The sequence below is a fragment of the Sceloporus undulatus genome, chromosome 4 (genome assembly GCF_019175285.1).
Source record: "Sceloporus undulatus isolate JIND9_A2432 ecotype Alabama chromosome 4, SceUnd_v1.1, whole genome shotgun sequence".
Taxonomy (NCBI): Eukaryota; Metazoa; Chordata; class Lepidosauria; order Squamata; family Phrynosomatidae; genus Sceloporus; species Sceloporus undulatus.
In genome coordinates this window covers 65,555,912-65,575,997 of record NC_056525.1, presented here as the reverse complement: position 1 = coordinate 65,575,997, position 20,086 = coordinate 65,555,912, and the positions used below count along the sequence as shown (strand labels likewise).

The window sequence follows — 20,086 nt, the reverse complement described above, 5'->3', positions numbered from 1 at the left end:
GTTTGCAGCAATTCCTTGAACAACAATAACAACAGGAGTGTGGTTTGCTAAGGTGCTCCTATGGGTTGAAAGACATTTTTTCCCTATTTTAAAAATTTTCTTGGACTTCCATTATTTATAGATGATTTACAGTGCAAAAGATGCACTGATGAACTGTAACTCTAAGACAGAGAGAAAGGAAAGATATATTTTTGTTACAATACAACTCAGAATTAAAAAGAAACACAAGTATATGAATAAATTATAGCTGGTGCTGGGAATGGCAGGAAAATAGCTTGAGACAATAGAGACATTGTTTGGATACTTTTAAAAAATATCAAAAATTACAGCACCATATCGTATATACTTTATTATAAATCGACCTGATGTATAAGTCGAGGGCAGGTTTGGGGGGAAAAATTATGGATTTTGTTATGACCCTTGGATAAATCGAGGATAAAACTAAGGGCATGCAACAAAGTATCTAAATGATGAAGTAAAGGAAAACAATGCCAAAGAACCATGATAGCAGGCATAACTGTTTTGGCTCCCACTAAAGGCTTGATGGAAGAGAGAGTAGAGGGAGGTCAGTGCTTCTAGGACAGATTTCACTCTTGCCTTTCAGCTGTGGATGGTTCTTTTTTAAAATAAGAGTTACAGTACTTACAGTGACCCATGGATAAGTCAACCTAGGTTTTGGGGGTCAATTTTTTGACTAAAATTTCTAGACTTATACATGAGTATATATAGTACTGTATATCAAAATTTCCTGACATATTTGCCCCATGTAGAGAGTCTCCATATTAATCCTGATTTAGGGTTGTTAATACTGTCTCTTTTTTTGATGGGTAGGGAGCCTCCTCATCTTTAATATGTAAATATCAGGCCATTATAATATGGTCCTGTGTGTGCTGGGATTATCTGTAGCCACTGAATTTGATCAGGGAAAATAAGGGAATGCCATCATTTATTTCATAATAATTTTAGACAGAAAGAATGTGGGATCTGAACTTTTTAAATGCACAAGAAAGTGCATTCAAGTGCAATTTCTGTGCAATTTCTGCTCAGTAGTCACACATCCAAAAGTGTTTTGGAAAATTATTCTGCACAGAAATATATATGGTTTTCTCATGTCAGGATTGTGAAGTTTTGCACAAAATTGTTGTGTGCATTCAAGTCATTTCTGACTTATGGCAACCCTAAGGGGTTTTCTTGGCAAGTTTCTTCAGAGGGGGGTTGTGATTGCCATCCTCTGCTTAAGGTCACCGAGTGGGTTTCTATGGCCAAGCCAGGATTCAAACCCTGATCTTCCAGAGTTCAATGTTCAAATCAATACACCACACTAGAAATACATTTGCAAAACAAAGTCATGTGACTATATTTTGGTGCAAGACTCCTGGATGTTTTGTGCAAGATGTTTTGTTGTACAGGATCTTTTATTGGTGGTGGCGGTGTGTGTGTAGAAAACAGCAATTTAGCATAAAAGTGGCTGTATGGAAACAGTGTTTTTTCCCCCCTGCAAAACACAATTATCATGCAAAAAAGCCATATGTATTTCTGTGCAGAGTAAATTCCAGAAACATATTAGGCTATGCAAATACTGAGCAAAAACAACACAAAATGTTCTTCCCTGTATTATTCTACCTGGCTGGTTTTTCCAAGTGTCAGGAAAGCCAATTTTTGGCCAGGAAATGAATAACAGTCAATATTCTTCCTGTTTCTATTTGACACATCTGTATTCACCACTGTATGATATGTGAAGCTCTAAGTAATGGGACATCTAGGATTAGGAATCCCAGGCCACAATTGCTTCCAGGGAGACCTGAATCCATCATACACACACCCTCTCCTTTTAATATCCATTGAAAACCTCCTTTCCTGAGTGACATGAATGATTCTTAATGACTGCGATTTCCTGAAAGCTGCAGTTGAATCTGTAAAAACCGAGTACATCAGGGGCATATTTAGCGTGCAGTTCTTTTGAAAACATCAGATTGCTGCATGTCACATAGACAATATAGAAAAGAAGCAGAGATACCATAGATACTACAGAGAAACAGATAATTACGATATCAGACTCTATTTTTTGGAGATCGTATCTCACCCACATTGTTCATAAAATGACACTCCTAAAGGATAACAGACACCCAGAAACACACACATACACTTACACACATAGCACCATTGAGAACATTTCATATCATTTTTGTACTCAGAATCCTACAAGCCATATATTTTGAAGTATACTGTGTAAAATCAGTTGTTTTCCATAAATATCTGCTAGCATTTGAGTTTTGCAGTGTCAGAGGCTGTCAATTGAATTCGTGCTGAACTGAACAGCAAAGGAAGATGATCAATGAGGGGAGATACACATCATGTATTAGCCCACTGCTCTGTCCTCGAGACAGACAGATGACAGACAGACAGACAGACAGACAGACATATTAAAATTCTGTTTTAATAGATATTTTAATTATAACATGTTTAATCCTGTTTTAAGGGGGGGAATTTGGGACACAATGTTGTGAATGTGGATTTTAATGTGTTGTGAGCCGCTTTGATTGTCTCATCACAGAAAAGCAGGATAAAAATAAAAGTTTTATTATTTTATTATTATTTATTTTAAATATATCCTAGGCTTTCCCCCCAAAAGAAACAAAACAAAAAGAAGAAGGCAACTAGGAAGAAAGAAGAGATGTGGATTTTGCCCTAATTCCTTTATAGCAGCTTCACCAGGGCTGACCTGAGGGCAGCAATCAACCCAAGTGCAGGTGTGGTAGCAGCAATCGTTTTAGGGGAACCAATGGAGAAATGATCAGCCAATAATTTCTTGCGATTGGGCTGTTTGAATAACACACTCCTTCTGTTGGACGGTTAAAAGTGACTGATCTAGCAGATGGAAAAGTTATCTGCTTTGATAAGGGAGAAATTGTGACTTTATTGTGATGTTTAATGTTTGTAATTTATATTGTTTTAGCTGATGTTTTAACTGTTTTATTGCATTATGTTTTTAGAATTTTTAATTGTGAGCTGCCTTGGGTCCCTTTGGGGAGAAAGGCGGGATAGAAATTTAAAAAATAAATTAATAAATAGTCAGATATTTAAAGAAATGAACTAAAAAAGGTAACTTTGGGGGCTATACAGATGGGCGACTAAAAGCCACCCTTGTATGCCCTGGATTGGTGCCCATGGCAGCTCTATGAAAAAGAGGCTTTCATGTGCCCCCATCGTCAACAAGCCTGCTCATGTCTTCCAAACTCAGCCTCTTTATTGAATCCACCCAGACTCCGCCCTCCGTAACTGCCATCCGCCGACCTGAGAGGGAGCTCACCAGGCAGGTCCAGCTCCATCAGGGCTAGCCTGGAAGAAGAGACTCTGCCCTCCATAACTGCCATCCGCTGACCTGAGAGGGAGTTCACCAGGCAGGTCCAGCTCCATCAGGGCTAGCCTGGAAGAAGGAAGAGCCCTCCCTCCAATCCATCTGCCTTGGTCCAGGTCTCAGAGGGACAGAAGAACCACTGGACCTCATCCCCTTTCCCTCCACCATTCCCTTCTCCTTTTGTTTCGTGTCTTTTAGATTGTAAGCCTGAGGGCGGGGAACTGTCTGATTAAAAATAACAATTGTAAGCCGTTCTAAGAGCCGTTAGGGCTGAAGGGCGGGGTATAAATACCTAAATAAATAAATAAATAAATAATGCATTCTTCCTGTTTTCCTATTGCCTTCCACTTTACCAAGCATTATTGCCTTTACCAATGAGTTATATCATGTTCAAAGTACAACAACCTCTATTTTGTTGGCTTCTAGTGAGGGTTCAGGCTGATCTGTTCCAGGATTCATTGAGTTGTCTTTTTAGTAGTCCATGATATCCATAGAAGTCTCCTCCAGCAGCACATTTCAAATAAGTCTTTCTCCTGTCAGCTTTTATAACTGTCCAGTTTTCACAGCCATCCATAGAAATAGGAAATACTCTGGCATGGACAAGTCTGACTTTGGCATTTAATAATATAAAGTGGCTTTCAAATAATTGCAGCTATAATGGTAACCATTTATTTTTTGAGGCCTTGGAACTATAACTAATTGCTTTTCAAAAGCAATTTCCCAGGTTCTGTGCATACTACAGTATGATCACAGCCACAGAGATACAAAGATGCTTCAGTAATAAATTCCACAAGACAGAGAATGACCCTTGAAGTATCACTTAGCAGAAGGGAAAGCTTTCATCTTATTTAGAACCTCTAGACTAATTTCCATGATATTGTGGGAAGCTGCAACTTGAGAAATAGAAATTCAGGTTTCTCTTCAGTTGGGAATGGAAAATGTGTAGTATAGCCCTTTGAATTCTGTCTGTTTCTTTTACACAAATATACAGGGAAGAAAATCCTCCCATTTTTCCTTGAAGTAGAGAGATTTGCCTAGTTCAAAATAACGTTGGAAAAGTCTTGACACCGTGGCAAGAAAATATACTTTCTACAGGTCCTCTGGATTTTTCTGACCTACAATTTCTCTCTGCTGTAGCCAGCATTGCCAATTGCTCAAGAATGATAATAATGACAGTCTAAAAATATCTGGAGAGCCACAGTTGTTCACTCCTCTCTAGAAGCAAGAAGTGACTCATAAATTATACACTTAATTCTGTAGGCCACCAGTAGTATAATCCAAAACACCAGCCTTTATCATACTGGCTAGAAAAGTAGAATTTTAACAGGATAAAAACATCTTTAGCTGGTACTTATCACATGACATGAATGCTGCCTTGCATTCCATTTGTTACTGTAGTGCACCTTTTCATTAATGGGCAAAACCCATCAATAGCCTCTTAACCTTTATACAATAGGTCCCTTCCACAGCAATTCCACTGCTTAGGTTGTCATGTGGTGGGAGTGGGTTTGATCTGGCTCCTCTATGCTTCCCCACCCCACCCTCTTTGCAGTGATTGTGGCATCCAACACCTTTCTGAATTCAGCTGCTGTGTGCACATTGACACAGCAATGTTGAGAGGCAGTCGATGGCCTAGATCATTTGTCCCCTTGCCTTCCTCCAGAGGTGCAGGGCTGCTGTGTGAATGTGCATACAGCAGCCCTATGCTTTGGGAGGCAAGTGGAGCAGTGACTGCTGCCAACATCTTCCCAAAGCTGTCTGCTGTATGCACAGCTTTGGGAGGCAGTTGCTAGCTGGGATAGGTGGCATTTGGCATTTGGCAGTGTGGCAAACAAATCACTCAACTATAGATCACCAAAGCACTATTGTGGGGAACTGTGTGATAAGAAATGATGTCGAACCATCATTCCATTATTTGTGATTGTGGTGTGACAGCAAACTGCTGTGATAAACTCTATCATAAGATACCAGAGCATATCAAACACTATAGCATCAGGGACTAGGGCTAGACAACAATCCTCCATTTGTATAGAGCTAGCATGGAAACTGCTTAAAAACCCATCAATACAAACTTGAAAAGTTACTTTTTGTATTACAATACCCAAAATCCCTTATCAAGGATGGCTACTGGCCATGCTGGCTGATGATTTTGGGAGGTGCAGAATCAATTGCTCTTATACATGCAGGCTGAACAGTATCAGTAACTAGTGGGCCACTTTGGTCCAAAACATACTGTAGAAATAATCCAATTTGAGACCATTTCAACTGTCCTGGCTCAGCGCTAGGGAATCCTGGGAATTGTGGTTTATTGTGGCAGTAGAGCTCTCTGATACAGAAGAGTAAATGTCTCACAAAACTACAATTCCCACCAACATTAAGCCAGGGCAGTTAAAGCAGTCTCAAACTGGACTATTTCTCCAGTGTATTTTGGACCTTTCACATCCTTCTCAATAAACTTGTATTTAAAATAGATTTATAAAGATGTCAAGAGACATTAGGTCAGGGATGGTTAGGGCCCAAAATAATGCTTTTCCTTTTGTTGCTAATAGATCATGAAGGGACAGGTTCTTACTAGGGCCAAAGTGGGCATCACAGGCTATGGTGCTAAACTGATCTATACCAGCTGTGTATCAAACTTAATCTGCTTCTTTTCCCTTCTGCCTGCCAAATTGTGTTTAACATTGGAATACCTAATACAGTTCCTTCAGGTCACATTCTAGCACAAGCTGATCTGCCACTAAAAACAACGCCCTGGAGAGCTTGTGCCCAGAATGATAGAATTATTTCATTTACCTGTCCTGCTACAAGATGTGCCACCTCTCCCTTTGCACTGGAATCTGTCACAGGAGCTCAGTGTTGCCAATACATCCAAGTGTTAATTGAAATCCCAGCAACAGAGTGCTCGAGTGAGGAAGTCCACAGTTCAACAAGGGAGTGGAAACTCTCCTCTCTCTTCTCAGCCAGATTTCTTGATTGACAACAAAGGGACGGCCAGAGTGTACAGCAGGAAACATTAGGACTGCATTAATGTAGTGCTGCTGAATAGTGCTGGATGGATCTGTAAACCTGCAACTAAGTATGTGTGTGTATAGAACAGGTGATGATGTTTTCCTAAAGAATTTAACATCCAACTAATCAGTACAAAAACACTGGCATAATGCAGAACAATAGAGGAGCTAAAAGCCAAAGGCACAGTAATAAATACTATTACAAGTAAATTTTTAGGTACAGGTCTTCATCAGGACAATTCTTATTGCAACATTCACAAGGAAAGTAAAAAATGCAGGCAGCTATGTCGACCTATACTAACAAAAAACAAGAACCAAGTTAGAGTTGTAGTCACGCGAACAAGCCTCCCCAAATTACTTCGAGTTAGAAAATAGATTTCTTCCTACTGTCCATTGTTGCAGGGAAAATCTACTTCCCCTCCAACTACTGTGGGGACTGTCACTAAATTCTTAGGGAACAGGTGAGCCCAATGGGTAGGGCATAGGACAGATTATGTCATAGTCCATGATCATTAAAAATTCTTAGAATCATAGAATCATAGAATAATAGAGTTGGAAGAGATCACAAGGGCCATCCAGTCCAACCCCCTTGCCATGCAGGAACTCTCAATCAAAGCATCCCCAACAGATGGCCATCCAGCCTCTGTTTAAAGACCTACAGGGAAGGAGTGTGTTCTACTGTCGAACAGCCCTGACTATCAGGAAGGCCCTCCTAATGTTGAGGTGAAATCTGTATTCCTGCAGTTTGCATCCATTGTTCTGGGTCCTAGTCTCTGGAGCAGCAAAAACAAGCTTGCTCCCTCTTCAATATGACATCCCTTCAAATATTTAAACAGGGCTATCATATCACCTCTTAACCTTCTCTTCCCCAGGCTAAACATCCCCAGCTCCCTAAGTCGTTCCTCATAGGGCATGGTTTCCAGACCCTTCACCATTTTAGTTGCCCTCCTTCAGGGACGTAGCCAAGGGGGGGAGGGTTCCTTGGGGTCCGGACCCCCCCTTCCATTAGAAAAATGAATGGTGTGCTGCTGCTGTGCCGCCATACCCAAGCCCCATTATAATGTCTGGACCCCCCCCCCCTTCCTAAAATCCTAGCTACGTCTCTGCCTCCTTTGGACACATTCCAGTTTCTCAACATCCTTTTGAAATTGTGGTGTCCAGAACTGGACACAATATTCCAGGTGGGGCCTGACCAGAGCAGAATAGAGTGGGACTATTACTTCCCTTGATCTAGACACTATACTTTTATTAATGCAGCCTAAAATTGCATTGGCCTTTTTAGCTACCACATCACACTGTTGACTCGTGTTCACCTTGTGGTCTACTTGGATTCCTAGATCCCTTTCACACGTAGTTTCATTCAGCCAGGTGTCGCCCATCCTATATCTGTACATTTCATTTTTCCACCCTAAGTACAGTACCTTACATTTCTCTGTGTTGAAATTCATTTTGTTACTTTGGCCCAGCTTTCTAATCTATTAAGGTCATTTTGAATTTTGATCCTGTCCTCTGGGGTATTAGCTATCTCCTAATTTGGTGTCATCTGCAAATTTGATAAGTTTACCCCCATTCTTTCATCCAAGTCATGATAAAGAGGTTGAATATCACTGGGCCCAGGACAGAGCCCTGGGGACCCCACTGGTCACTCTCCTCCAGGATGAAAGGAGCCATTTTTGAGCACCTGTGGTTCGGCCTGTCAACCAATTACAAAGCCATCTAGCAGTTACCTTGTCAAGCCCACATTTCAGAAAATGTTTGCAAGAATGTCATGGGAAACCCTGTCAAAGGCCTTACTGAAATCAAGATATACTATATCCACAGCATTCCCATCATCTACCAAGCTGGTTATTTTATCAAAGAAAGGGATAAGATTTGTCTGGCATGACTTCTTTCTCTGAAACCAATGTTGACATTTTGTGATTATGGAATTGCCTTCTAGATGTTCACAGACTCTCTGCTTAATGATCTGCTCTAGAATTTTTCCTGGTATAGAAGTCAGACTAACTGGATGATAATTGTTGGGATCCTGATTTTTTCCCTTTTTTGAAGATGGGGACAACATTTGCCCTCCTCTAATCTGCTGGGACTTCTCCTGTTCTCCAGTTCTCAAAGATTATTGCTGATGGCTCCGATATTATATTTGCCAGTTCTTTTAATACTCTTGGATGTAGTTCATCTGATCCTGGAAACTTATATTCATTTAGGTTAACCAGGTATTCTTGTACTATCTCTTTACTTATTCTGTGCTGAATTTCCCCTATTCTGTCCTCTGCTCCATTGTCCTCAGGTTGAGCACCCTTTGCCTTTTCTGAGAAGACTGAGGCAAAGAAAGTGTTGAGTAATTCTGCCTTTTCTCTATCTTCTGTTAGCATTTTGCCATCTTCTCCACGGAGTGGCCCTACTGTTTCCTTCTTCTTCCTTTTGCTGCAGACATACCCCAAAAAGCCCTTTTTGTTGTTCTTAACCTCTCTAGCAAGCCTGAGTTCATTCTGCACTTTAGCTTTTCAGACTTTACTCCTACACATGCTCACTATTTGTTTGAATTCCTCTTTGCTGATTTCCCCATTTTTCCATTTTTATACATGTTCCATTTAAAACTTAGCTCAGTTGAAAGTTCCTTAGTCATCCATCCTGGTTTCTTGAGATATCTCCCATTTTTCTTCCTCATTGGAACTGTTTGAATTGTACCTTCAGTATCTCCCTTTTGAGAAACTCCCATCCCTCCTGAACTCCCTTCTCTTTTAGTATTCTTGACCATGGGATCACCTCCAGTATTTCTCTAAATTTATTGAAATCGGCTCTCCTAAAGTCAAGAATGCATGTCTGACTATGCCTGGCTTCTCCTTTCCATTGTATAACAAACTCTAGGAGAACATGGTCACTCCCACCTAAGGATCCTACCACTTGCACCCCATTAACTAGGTCATTCCTGTTGGTTAAAATAGCTGATCCACTTGAGAACTTCCACCTTTTGGACAATGAAATTCTCTTCGAGGCAAGGGAGAAATTTGCTAGACCTTGAGGATTTGGCTGAGCTTGACTTCCAGCAAATATCAGAATAGTTGAAGTCACCCATCACTACTACATCTCTCCTTTCTGAGTATGTGGTCATCTGTTCTAGAAAAACATCATCCAATTCCTCCATCTGACTGGGGAGTCTGTAGTAGACTGCCGCAATAACATTCCTGTTGTTGTCCTCTTGGCTTCTAGGATTGATGTCCTGGATCTCTTTACTGGTGTAAATGTCCCTGACATATAAGGCTATTCCTCCTCCTTTCCAGTTTGTCCTATTTCTCTTGAAAAGGTTATACCCCTGTATTTCTACATTCCAATCATGAGACTCATCCCACCAGGTTTGAGTGATGCCTATTATATCATAATTGCTTTGTTGTGCTAGGAGTTCAAGTTCATCTTGCTTATTTCCCATGCTCTGTCCATTAGTGTAGAGACATCGCAAACCATGGGTCCTCTTTACTTGCTGCCTGTGCAAAGGTTTGTTGTTGTTTTTTTGCCTCCCATTGTTGGGTCCTTGCATTGTTTGTCTTGTTCCCTTTATGACAGTTTGACTATTTTCTCCAACCCCTCTGCCTTCCAGAATACTGTCCCCCTCCCCCACATAACTCAGTTTGAAGCCCTCCTGATCAAATTCTTGAGATTATTGGCAAAAACGTTTTTGCCAACTGGCATGAGATGTAACCCATCCCTTGCCAGAAGTCCCTCCTCATGGAACCTCAAACTATGATCCAAAAATCCAAATCGTTCTCAGAGGCACTGTCTATGGAGCCAGTTATTCACCTCTGCTATTTTCCTCTCCCTTCCTGGACCATGCCCTTCAACTGGGAGAAGAGATGAGATGACAACCTGTGCATCCATCTCTTTCAACTTCCTACCCAAAGCCTCATATTCCCTATGATATTCTGAAGGCTGTGCCTTGCAGTATCATTGGTTCCCACATGAACCAAAAGAAAGGAGTGACAGTCAGTAGGATTGACAAGTCTTGTCAGCCTCTCTGTCACATGACGGATCCTTGCGCCAGGGAGACAGCACACCTCCCGTGACATCTTGTCAGGCCCACAAACCACTGGTTCAGTGCCTCTCAGCAAGGAGTACCACCACCATCACCACATGCCTCCTCCAAGGCTTAGCAGCAGCTGTTCCCTTTCGTGGTACTCCCAGGGTCCCCTGCTCTGTCCCAGAAGTCTGTCCCTGCTGCTGTTCCTCATCATCCTTCATAATAGAGAGAGATTAAAATCAGTTCTGTAGCTGCAAGCTCACAGAACGTTCCCTTGTTTCCCTACTTCTGTGTGTGACATTCCTCCAACTATTTACTTCTGTTGTATGTGAAGTGAACTTCTCCTCCCCAGCAACTTCCTCTGTGTGTTTCCCGTCCAAGTCCCCTGAGTCTGTTCTGTCAAGGAAAACCTCTTGCTCCCTAAGATGCTGAAGCGTAGATACCTATGCCTCCAGCTGCCAGACTTTCTCTCCCAAGAGGGCTACCAACTTACATTTGGTGCAGGTGAAGTTTCCCATATCCCTAGTCAAGAAGACAAACATCCCACAAGTGTTGCAAGTGACTGCAGCACGTCCTTCAGTGTCCATACTGAGAAGTCTTAAGGAGGCACTGAAACAAGACTGTGGGCTTCCCCTGCTAAATACCAGTGTAAAGAGCCCATGCTGGCGTGGCCTTTGTCCCAAGCTCCACCTTTTAGTTCAATTCACTGGGACTATAGTTATGTAGAGAGCTCTTGGCTACTAGCTCCTTCCAGAGGCAAGTCTCTAACTCACTTCCTCTGAGCAAAAGTCCCCACAAGCCCCTTAAGGAAAAAAGGGAAAAGAAAATGTGGAAAATTAAAGGAGACCCCCTTCCAACAATGTTCCCAGGTCAGCTTCTCCTCTCTTCTCCAAAACCGCCTTGACTATATAAGATAAATTAAAAATTTAGATCTCACCCAAGCACATGTACAAGAGGACCAGTCAGAGTACAGAGAAGGCTAATTATCTCACAAAACTACAAATCCCATAATTCTATAGCACTGAGCTATGGCAATTAAAGTGGTGTCAGACTACATTAGTTCTGCAGGATAGATGCAGCCAAATACTCTAAAACTTTTCCTTCCAAGCCATTTCTGCACTCTGATGTGGCTGTTGTTTTGATTTGCAATGCTGGCCTAGAATGCTTGAACAGTACCTCACCTCCATCTCATCTGTGATTAGCTCTGCCCCAACTCTCATTATTAATATTTGGTCCCCCATATCCTGATCCAATATGAATGTCTCACCCCTGCCAGTCTCCTATAGGATTCAGGCCATGACCCAATTACTTAGTCCCAATTACAACAGAACCACTGAATCAAAAGATTTACCTACTGTACATGTTGACTCAGCAAAGTATTAAACAAATTATTCAGTGGGTCCATTCTAACTGAGATGAGCAACAGGGTGCAAGTTAATGCCTCTTATCTTTGGTCCCTCTACCTATCACCCATCTAAATCAAACCTGGACCACATTTTTATCACCTTGCAAAACTAAATACCAGAAATGTCAGAGAAAGCCACACCTACCATTAGGCAGAGTTCAACTGTAGTCTAACTGCCTCAGGCAGCAGATTGGGACGGTAGTATAGCCCTTGGCTATTCCTCCTGAGCCTTCTTGGGTATTCCTTCTGTTGAAAGGCAGAACAGAATGTACTTCATAGCCTTCGCTGTACCCCCCCAAACTAGCATGCTGCCCATCATCACTGTTGAAGTAAAATCCAGCTTGTCAGTACTATTTGTTTCTGTACAATACAATGAAGATTCTTCACCTCATGCAGAAAAATGTCATGTGCCAGCCCTGCTGACAGAGACATTAGTCAAGCAAAGAAGCCTCCATTATTATGACTCTGAATCATCTCCACCAGAAGGGCTGCTTTGCTTGATCAGTGTCCCTGAAAAAAGATTCTTCCCTCAGAATATACTGGCTTAAAAAGAAATATTTCCAGTGTACTAGAAAGGCTTCCTCCACAGTTGTTTTCTCCATTGGTGTCTTCTTTTCTTTGTCCTTTCTCTTTCTCTTTCTCAATAGCAAGCAAACAATGGATATGGACGATCTGGAGTTGAATGGCTTTGCTCAGGCAGCCACAGGCTAAGGGAACTTTGGCTCTGAAGAGTCACATGGAAACTCCAGTGGCCCTTGAGTCATCAAACAACTGTTAAACTTGCAGTTATATCACCAACCTATAGCCAGGTTCACCGATGGCAACCAAGCTCAACAGAGAGCAAGTCACTAAGTCTTTCTTCTGGCAAGTCAGAAGATGCAGAGGATAAGGCATGATTCCTTTGTTTTGTTTTTTTCCTCTATAGAAACTCTTCATTGATAAAAGACTATAACAATATCATAATTTTTGAATTCTTTGAGTCAGTTATTTTCCTATTATGGGCAGGTTAAAAAAAAAAGTGGCAGCACTAAACAGGGCCTACTCCTCAAACATATTTCTAATACCAGATCTTCCACTTTCATCCATGCACCAACATCAGAAAGAAAACCTCATATGGAGTGCACATGTAGATTGTCATGCATCTTACATGTTTACAAACAAGTACTTAAGTGCTCCTACCAGTAGATAAGGTGAGATGGTTCCACAAGCAATACATTTGGGATGACATTAAAGGCATCAGAACAGGAGACAAAGCATATATGAACCGTAGTTAAAACCCACCAGAGGTTTTTCCACTGGAGGTCACAATGAAAGGAACAGAAGCTGCATAACAAGATAGCAGGGTTTTGTTTGTTTGTTTGTTCATTTCAATAAGGCTTGTGTTGGAAGTGGGGGTAGAGAAATGTTTGAATGGATTGTGCTCCATGATACTGCTATATCATGGGATTGGCCCTGACATCCCCCTGTGCTGTTATATGTAATACAATTGATCCTCCATATCCATGGATTCTTTATCCATGGATTCAAACATTCACAACTTGAAAATATTTTTTTAAAAATCCAAAAAGCAAACCTTGATTTTACTATTTTACATAAGGGAAAACATTTTACTATGTCATTGTATTTACTGGGACTCAAGGATCCATGGATTTTGGTATCCACGGGGGATCTTGGAACTATACCCCAGCAGATACGGGGGATCTTGGAACTATACCCCAGCAGTACAAAGGCCCACTGTACACAATAATTTAATACTGTTATATTTAACACACAATAACTTAAGATAAATATGTGGCATAGGTGACATTCTGAGCTGACTGTAGAGTGGAATGTGAATGAGTAGAGAGTGGCCCATATATTGTTGGACTTCAGCTCCCATCACATCTGTGATCTGACTATCCTTACTGGGGCTGATGGGAACTGCAGTCCAATAATAATCTCTGGTGCGCACCAAGTCTTGCTGTGGAATGAGAGGAAATACTGTGCCAAATGATGTAATGCTAAGAGCCTTTCTGGCAGCTGTAGTATATTTCAACATTAGCACTGGATGGGTGGGAAGCAAGGAACTGCACACTAAACTACTTGAAGACATAAAGAAAATGTGTGTGTGTGACAGGAACGAGAGCTTTAACTTATGAACACATTATGGTGGAAAGAAGCAATGCAATTTTTTTCATGATTCTTTCCAGAGCAATTAAAATTTTGAGAAACATTATTCAGCACTCAAAATTCACTTCTAGGCTGCGAACAAGTTCACTAAATGTCAGCCAGAATCCCATAGCATAGTAGGAGATATCCCAGGCTTACAAGCTCAGGGCCCCTGCAGCATGCCCTCAGTTAACTTACACTTTTCTCCATGAATGAAAAAACCATTAGAAACCACAGATGGCTACAGTAGTTACAATTTTGGCACTGGTTTTCAGCAGCTTTACAGGTGGCAGTAGTGCTTACCAAGAATGTATTGCCATTTCGATGTTTGAGGGCTGGAATCGCAGATGCACAGAGATGTGCCTCCAGTTGCTGCAATCAACACTGCACCTGCCCTTCAGCCATGTTCCTTCCCTTCTCTGCTGAATTCATTCTCACACACCATATAATTTACACTTTTACAAATGCATGTTGGGGCTGCTACTGCTAGCCATGAAACCACAAACAAAACAAGGGAGGTCTGGGAAATAGTTGAATTATTTCATCACAATCCTTCCATATCTTTGATAATGTGGCATAATGTGAACAACAAAGACTCAAATTCTTCTTCTTCAAGAAGCTGGAATGAGAGACAGAATTATGGAAATCTCAGCAGGACTCCTGAAGGAAGGAGCTTCAGGACCCAAGAATGTATGCTTATTTGTTCTCTTGCTCATTCAGTCTTTCTGTTATTGTTTAGATCTGTTGGTCTAAAAACATTTTTTTCTCCATAAGGGTAGGTACATCTGCAAGTATTCCATATAAAGAAAACTCAAATTCTGCATTTAGAGCAGCAAAACTAAGGGGGGGAAATCAAATTTTCACTTATCTTATATTATTTATTTTATTCTGTTTTTACCAGCCTCAAACCTCCACCCTCTGAATATGTAAACCTTACAGAGTCTTCTTCAAGTGTTTGAGAACTCATAAATATGACTTACTCAGCCATAGGAATTACAAATCTGGGTTTGTAAAACAAAACAGCAATGGTTTTGGTTTCTATGATGTTGCACTGCATGCTTGATATTAAATTACATACTTGAGCACTATAGTAATAGAAATACAGAATGTTTTACTATCAGCCTATAAACCAGAGTTCTGCTAGAGATATCCTTTCATATATATATAATAGTCCACAATGCCTATCTTCCAGATAAAGCAAATGCTAAGGATACAGAGGAAAAGAGGGAAGAAACTACAATTAGGTGGGAATAGAAAGAAAAAGACAAGAGAATCCAGAGAGGAAAATAAAGAGACATATCCACAGAAGAGAGAAAACAGTGATAAACAAAAGCAGTGGAAAACATGAGCAAAGAAAAGCAATGGAGAATAGTACAGGAAAATTCCCCAAAAATGCAGAAACAGCACAATTGCAGATTCGCACATACCAGATATATTTCATCACTACTGCATCTGAGAAAAAAGGAGAACAGCCTGTAAGTTATCTTCCCTTCTGCCCTTGCCCAATCTCCATTACCTTCTCTGCTGACTGTGATGTCCCAAAGAAGATGGGAATGAAGGCTAACCAGACGATGCAGGTAGTGTACATGGTGAACCCAATGGGCTTGGCTTCATTAAAGGTCTCAGGAACCCCACGGGTCTTTATAGCATACACAGTGCAGGTCACCATGAGCAGCATGCTGTACCCAAGCAAACAGATGAGCGACAGGTCAGAAATGTCACACTTGAGGACTCCCCGGGCAAATCGGGGGTCCGTAGTCCGCTGGTCCTCATAGTCGATGATGGAGTGAGAGGGATCCACAATGAACCAGATGCAGACCCCCAAGAGCTGCAGGGAGATGAGGCTGAAAGTGATGACCAGCTGGGAAGCAGGGCTGATGAAGCGTGGGGCACTGACTGACTTTTTGCCCTGCTCAAAGATACGGTAAATGCGGTTGGTTTTGGTCAGCAAGGCAGCATAGCTGATGCTCATGCCCAGCCCCAGGAAGACACGCCGCAAGGAGCAAGTACCCAAGTCAGGCTCAGCAATCATCAGAAAGGTGGTAGCATAACAGAGGAAGATGCCTGTCAGCAGAACGTAGCTGAGCTCTCGCCCTGAAGCCTTGACGATGGGGGTGTCATTGTAGCGCACAAACGTCACCACCACAAAGAGTGTGGCAATGATGCCCACAATGGCAATGAAGACAGGCACCACAGCCCAAGGAGAACTCCACTCAAGCTTGACAATGGGAATGGGGATGCAGCCAGTGTGGTTCTCATTGGGTCGCTCGCTGAGGCGGCACACCTTGCAGTGGAACTCATCCTGTTGATACTGGTAACCATCACAACGCTCACAGTGCCAACAGCAGGGCATGCCCTTCACCAGCTTCTTCCTTTCACCTGGTCTACATGGTTGGCTGCAGATTGAGGTGGGCACTTGGTTACCACCTCCAGGCCAATGAAGGCGCTCCATCTGCAGCAGAGAGCAAGAGGAACACAGAGAAAGCAAGAATCTTGCTAACCAACAGGGACTAGGACATTAGGAGCTAGGCCAAAGCCAGGGTTGAATTGCTCTGCCCACACAGAAATGCACACATATAAGTCTTGGCTCTATTTCAGGAGTGAGGAACAAATCAAGTTAAGAATACTTACAAATAAAGAAGTAAAAATATACAGAGAGTTATTGTTAAAATGTAATTGAACTATCTATAGAATAAAACCATTTAAAACAAATCTATCATATTTTTTTTTTAAAAAAAATCAGCAAAATGACACATCATTAAAAGCCCTTGCAGTCAATTCCTAAAATCTTGTTGGAACAATAAATTTTCACTTGCTGACAGAAAGATAACAAGGAAGAAGTCATCCTAGCTACCCTAGGGAGAGAGTTCCAAAGCCTGGGAAAAGCCATTGAGAAGGCCCTATCTGTGATTCCAACAAATTAGACTTGGAAGGTAGGATGAAGCGAAGGGCCTCCTCTGAAGATCTAAGAGCCTAGGCAGATTCATAAGGAAAGATAGTCTTTCAGATAACTTGGGCTTGAGCCATACAGAACTCTATAAGTTATAACTGACATTTTGTATTGTGCCTGGAAACAAACCAGCAGCCAATGGACTTGTTGCAACAAAAGAGTTGCATGCTCCCTGTAACCAACCTCAATTACCAGTTTGGTGTCAGCTTTTGGGGCCAACTGAAGTTTCTGAGCACACTTCAAAGGCAGCCCAACTATTAGCATATTACAGTAATTGTATCAAGATGTAATCAAGGCATGTGTCATAGTAGCCTGACATTTCCAGGACATTTTCCAACTGGCATTCTAGTTTTATCTGTACAAAGGCATTCTTGGCCACCATAAAAACTTGAGTGTCCAGACTGAGTCCAGCTGTATACCCAAACTGCAAGCCTGTGTCTTCAGTGGAAGTGTAATACCATCCAACCCAGAATGAATCCCTATTTTCTTATTTGTCTTGCTACTACCTAAGAACATCTCTGTCTTTTTTTGGATTAATCTTTAATTCATTTATTTTCATCCAGTCCAATCTGGCCCAATTCACTGTTCCCTTCTATTCAGTCTGCAGTACTCATGACTTGATCCTACAGAAACTCTGCTAACTCAAGTCTAGACACATCCCCTCCAACCTGCAATAGCAGGCTGCTACAACATAGACTAACTGCAAGTGATACTGCCAATCAAGCCTATAACAGCTATTCTGGCCCTGCAGCTTGTTAAACCTCACTGATGCTATGGTTGGTATCTAAATCTGTCTCCACAGTTCTTTGTTCCACTGTGAACTACACTGTCTGATTTGTTCTCATGCCATTTGATAGGCTTCCTTGGGGAGAGGGGAGAGGTTATGATACTAGCCAACTTATTATTACAGTTGAAATGAAAATTTGTTGCCTCATCTGGATTTCAATTACTGAAAGTCAAGTGTCCTTATTGCAATACAGCTCTGTGGAATGAACAGAGACCCAAGGAGAGCCATCTGCTAAGATCAAGTGCTAGATTCAATGAGAGAGTCAAAGGGTGTACTAAATTCTCTTCCACTGAGACTATACTCTCAAATCAGGAGTTTACTGATTTGTTAATCAAACTGATAGGTTTATTCTGTGTGCCCTGAAATTCTTCCACCTCACAATACTTCAAGGCTTGTATTTGCTACCCATGACTTAGAAAGTTGCACTGAAGAGACCAGATCAGAGAGAAACCAATGGTAAAGACTTTAAAACGTCAATGGATGATCTCTTTGATGCCTTTATTCAGATAAGAGGAATAAAAATTAAGTCCATTTTGACTGGGGCCCTTTATATTGGATTCTTTCATGAGTACAGTTTAATTACAGTCCACCCTCCATATCCACGGATTTGCCATCTGCGGGTTTGAGCATCTGCAGATGACAAGCCCATGGGGGGGGGGCAGAAAAGGAGGAGGAGGAAGGAAGAAAGGAAAAGGAAGACAAGCAGCAGCAGTGGTGACAGAGGGGGGTAAGAAGAAGTGGGAGAGGAGGAGGAGGAGGAGGAGGAGGAGGAAGAAAAAGGGAGAGGAAGAGCAGAGGCCAGGTGAAGAGGAGGAGGAGGAAGGAAAAGGAGGAGGCAGGGTAAAAGGAGGAGGAAGGAAAAGGAAGAGGGAAAGGAAGAAGAGCTGCAACAGCAACAAAAGGATGGGGGAAGACAATAAGAGGAGGAGTAGGCAGGGAATAGGAGAAAGAAAAGGTAGTCCCCCCACACCTACAGCAATAAGAGCAGCAAGGCTGGCTTCGGAGAGGGCAGGGGGTACCATACCATTTCCCCAATGTGGTATGGCCACATGGCTGCCATTGAGCATTATGGCATTTGAGCATCCGTGGATTTTGGTATCCATGGGGGGGGGGGGATCCGGAACAGATCCCCTGAGGATACTGAGGGCCCACTGTAAAAGACTGGGACTTCAGGAGAACACACTTTTACAGTCTTTTTCCTCGAAGTGTTCAAGTAACTCTACAATCCAGCTAAAAGCTTGCTTACTTTTAGGCTCAAGTGATCAGCCCAATGTCCAATAACTTTGTACTCTGGTGTGGCATTCTTGATCTGATACTGGTAGATATCATAGCGGCCTGGGGCATCTCCATTCTCATTGAATGTCACTGGAGTCCCAGCAATACCTGCAAAACACAAAGCATTTAGTTAAAGAAAAACATTGATAATTTGTGTTATCAAATGAAAGTTTGCATCACTGTTACACACACTGTTACCCAAAATGCAAGGGTACCAAGAGGGTACCCACAATTGATATAAAAATGGAGAATTTTATTAGTTCAAATGGCAGCAGTGAGAGAGCTTAGGTAAATAAAAGCAGGAATCAAGCCACAGTAGCATCATTAGGGGGGTGCAGATGGCACCGGGTGACACCTTGGAAAGGGGTGACACCCAGCCACCACCCTCTCCCCCACTACAAACACTATTGGGATGCTCTTGCTACCAGGCAGCTTCTTCCAGGAGTCATTGGGTTGCTAGCTAGGTGGGAAAGGAAGGTGCCACTGGTGGGAACAAGTAACAGAGCTCTCTCCTTTTTGCTCCCACCGTTTTCCTTTCCCACTGGTTCCTGATTTTCTGCTGCCTTAAGCTCTCCCCACCCCAGCCCAGAGAGTCCAAGCCAGCAACAGTGGAGAAAGAGAAACACATGGTGCCTGTTGCAGCCCATGATGGAGTAGGGGAGGAGAGGCTGCCGGGGGAATACCTCCTTTTCCTTGTGGAGTTTCTTCAGCACGTGCACACACACACACACACACACACACACACACACCACCCCTCCTGGCAGGTCTAAGGAGGAAGCTAGCTCTGCCCTTCCCCTCAGACCCATGCTGGGAGGGGTGTGTGTGTGGGGGGGGGAAGAATCCCAGCAAGGGGAAGCCTGCAAAAGGGTAGCTTGCTTTTCCTTACTAAGTTTCTTCTCGACACACACACAAACACACGTGCCTACCCACCTCCTGGCTTTACCCTCCGACCTGCATTGAGGGTGCTCATGTGTCTGCATGTACTGAGGAAACTCAGCAAGAAGAAACCAACCACTTACCTCAGGAAGATTAGAACTGTGGGCTTCCAGATGCCATTGGGCTACAGCTCCAGTAGACCCAGTCTGCAATGAGGAATAATGGGAATTGCAGCAGAATTCCTATCTGTGTTCTCCTAGTATTATT

The 20,086-nt window shown here is 42.3% G+C and overlaps 1 protein-coding gene across 1 annotated transcript in view; it reads right to left on the bottom strand.

Moving 5' to 3' along the window:
- The window catches only part of GRM4 (glutamate metabotropic receptor 4), a 456,565-nt gene that overhangs the window by 50,018 nt on the left and 386,461 nt on the right, over positions 1–20,086 (bottom strand). The window contains exons 8-9 of the mRNA XM_042465970.1: positions 18,915–19,051; positions 15,448–16,383 (exon numbers count right to left, since the gene is read on the bottom strand). Coding sequence (XP_042321904.1) covers positions 15,448–16,383; positions 18,915–19,051 — 1,073 coding nt within the window. The remainder of the gene's footprint in view (positions 1–15,447; positions 16,384–18,914; positions 19,052–20,086) is intronic.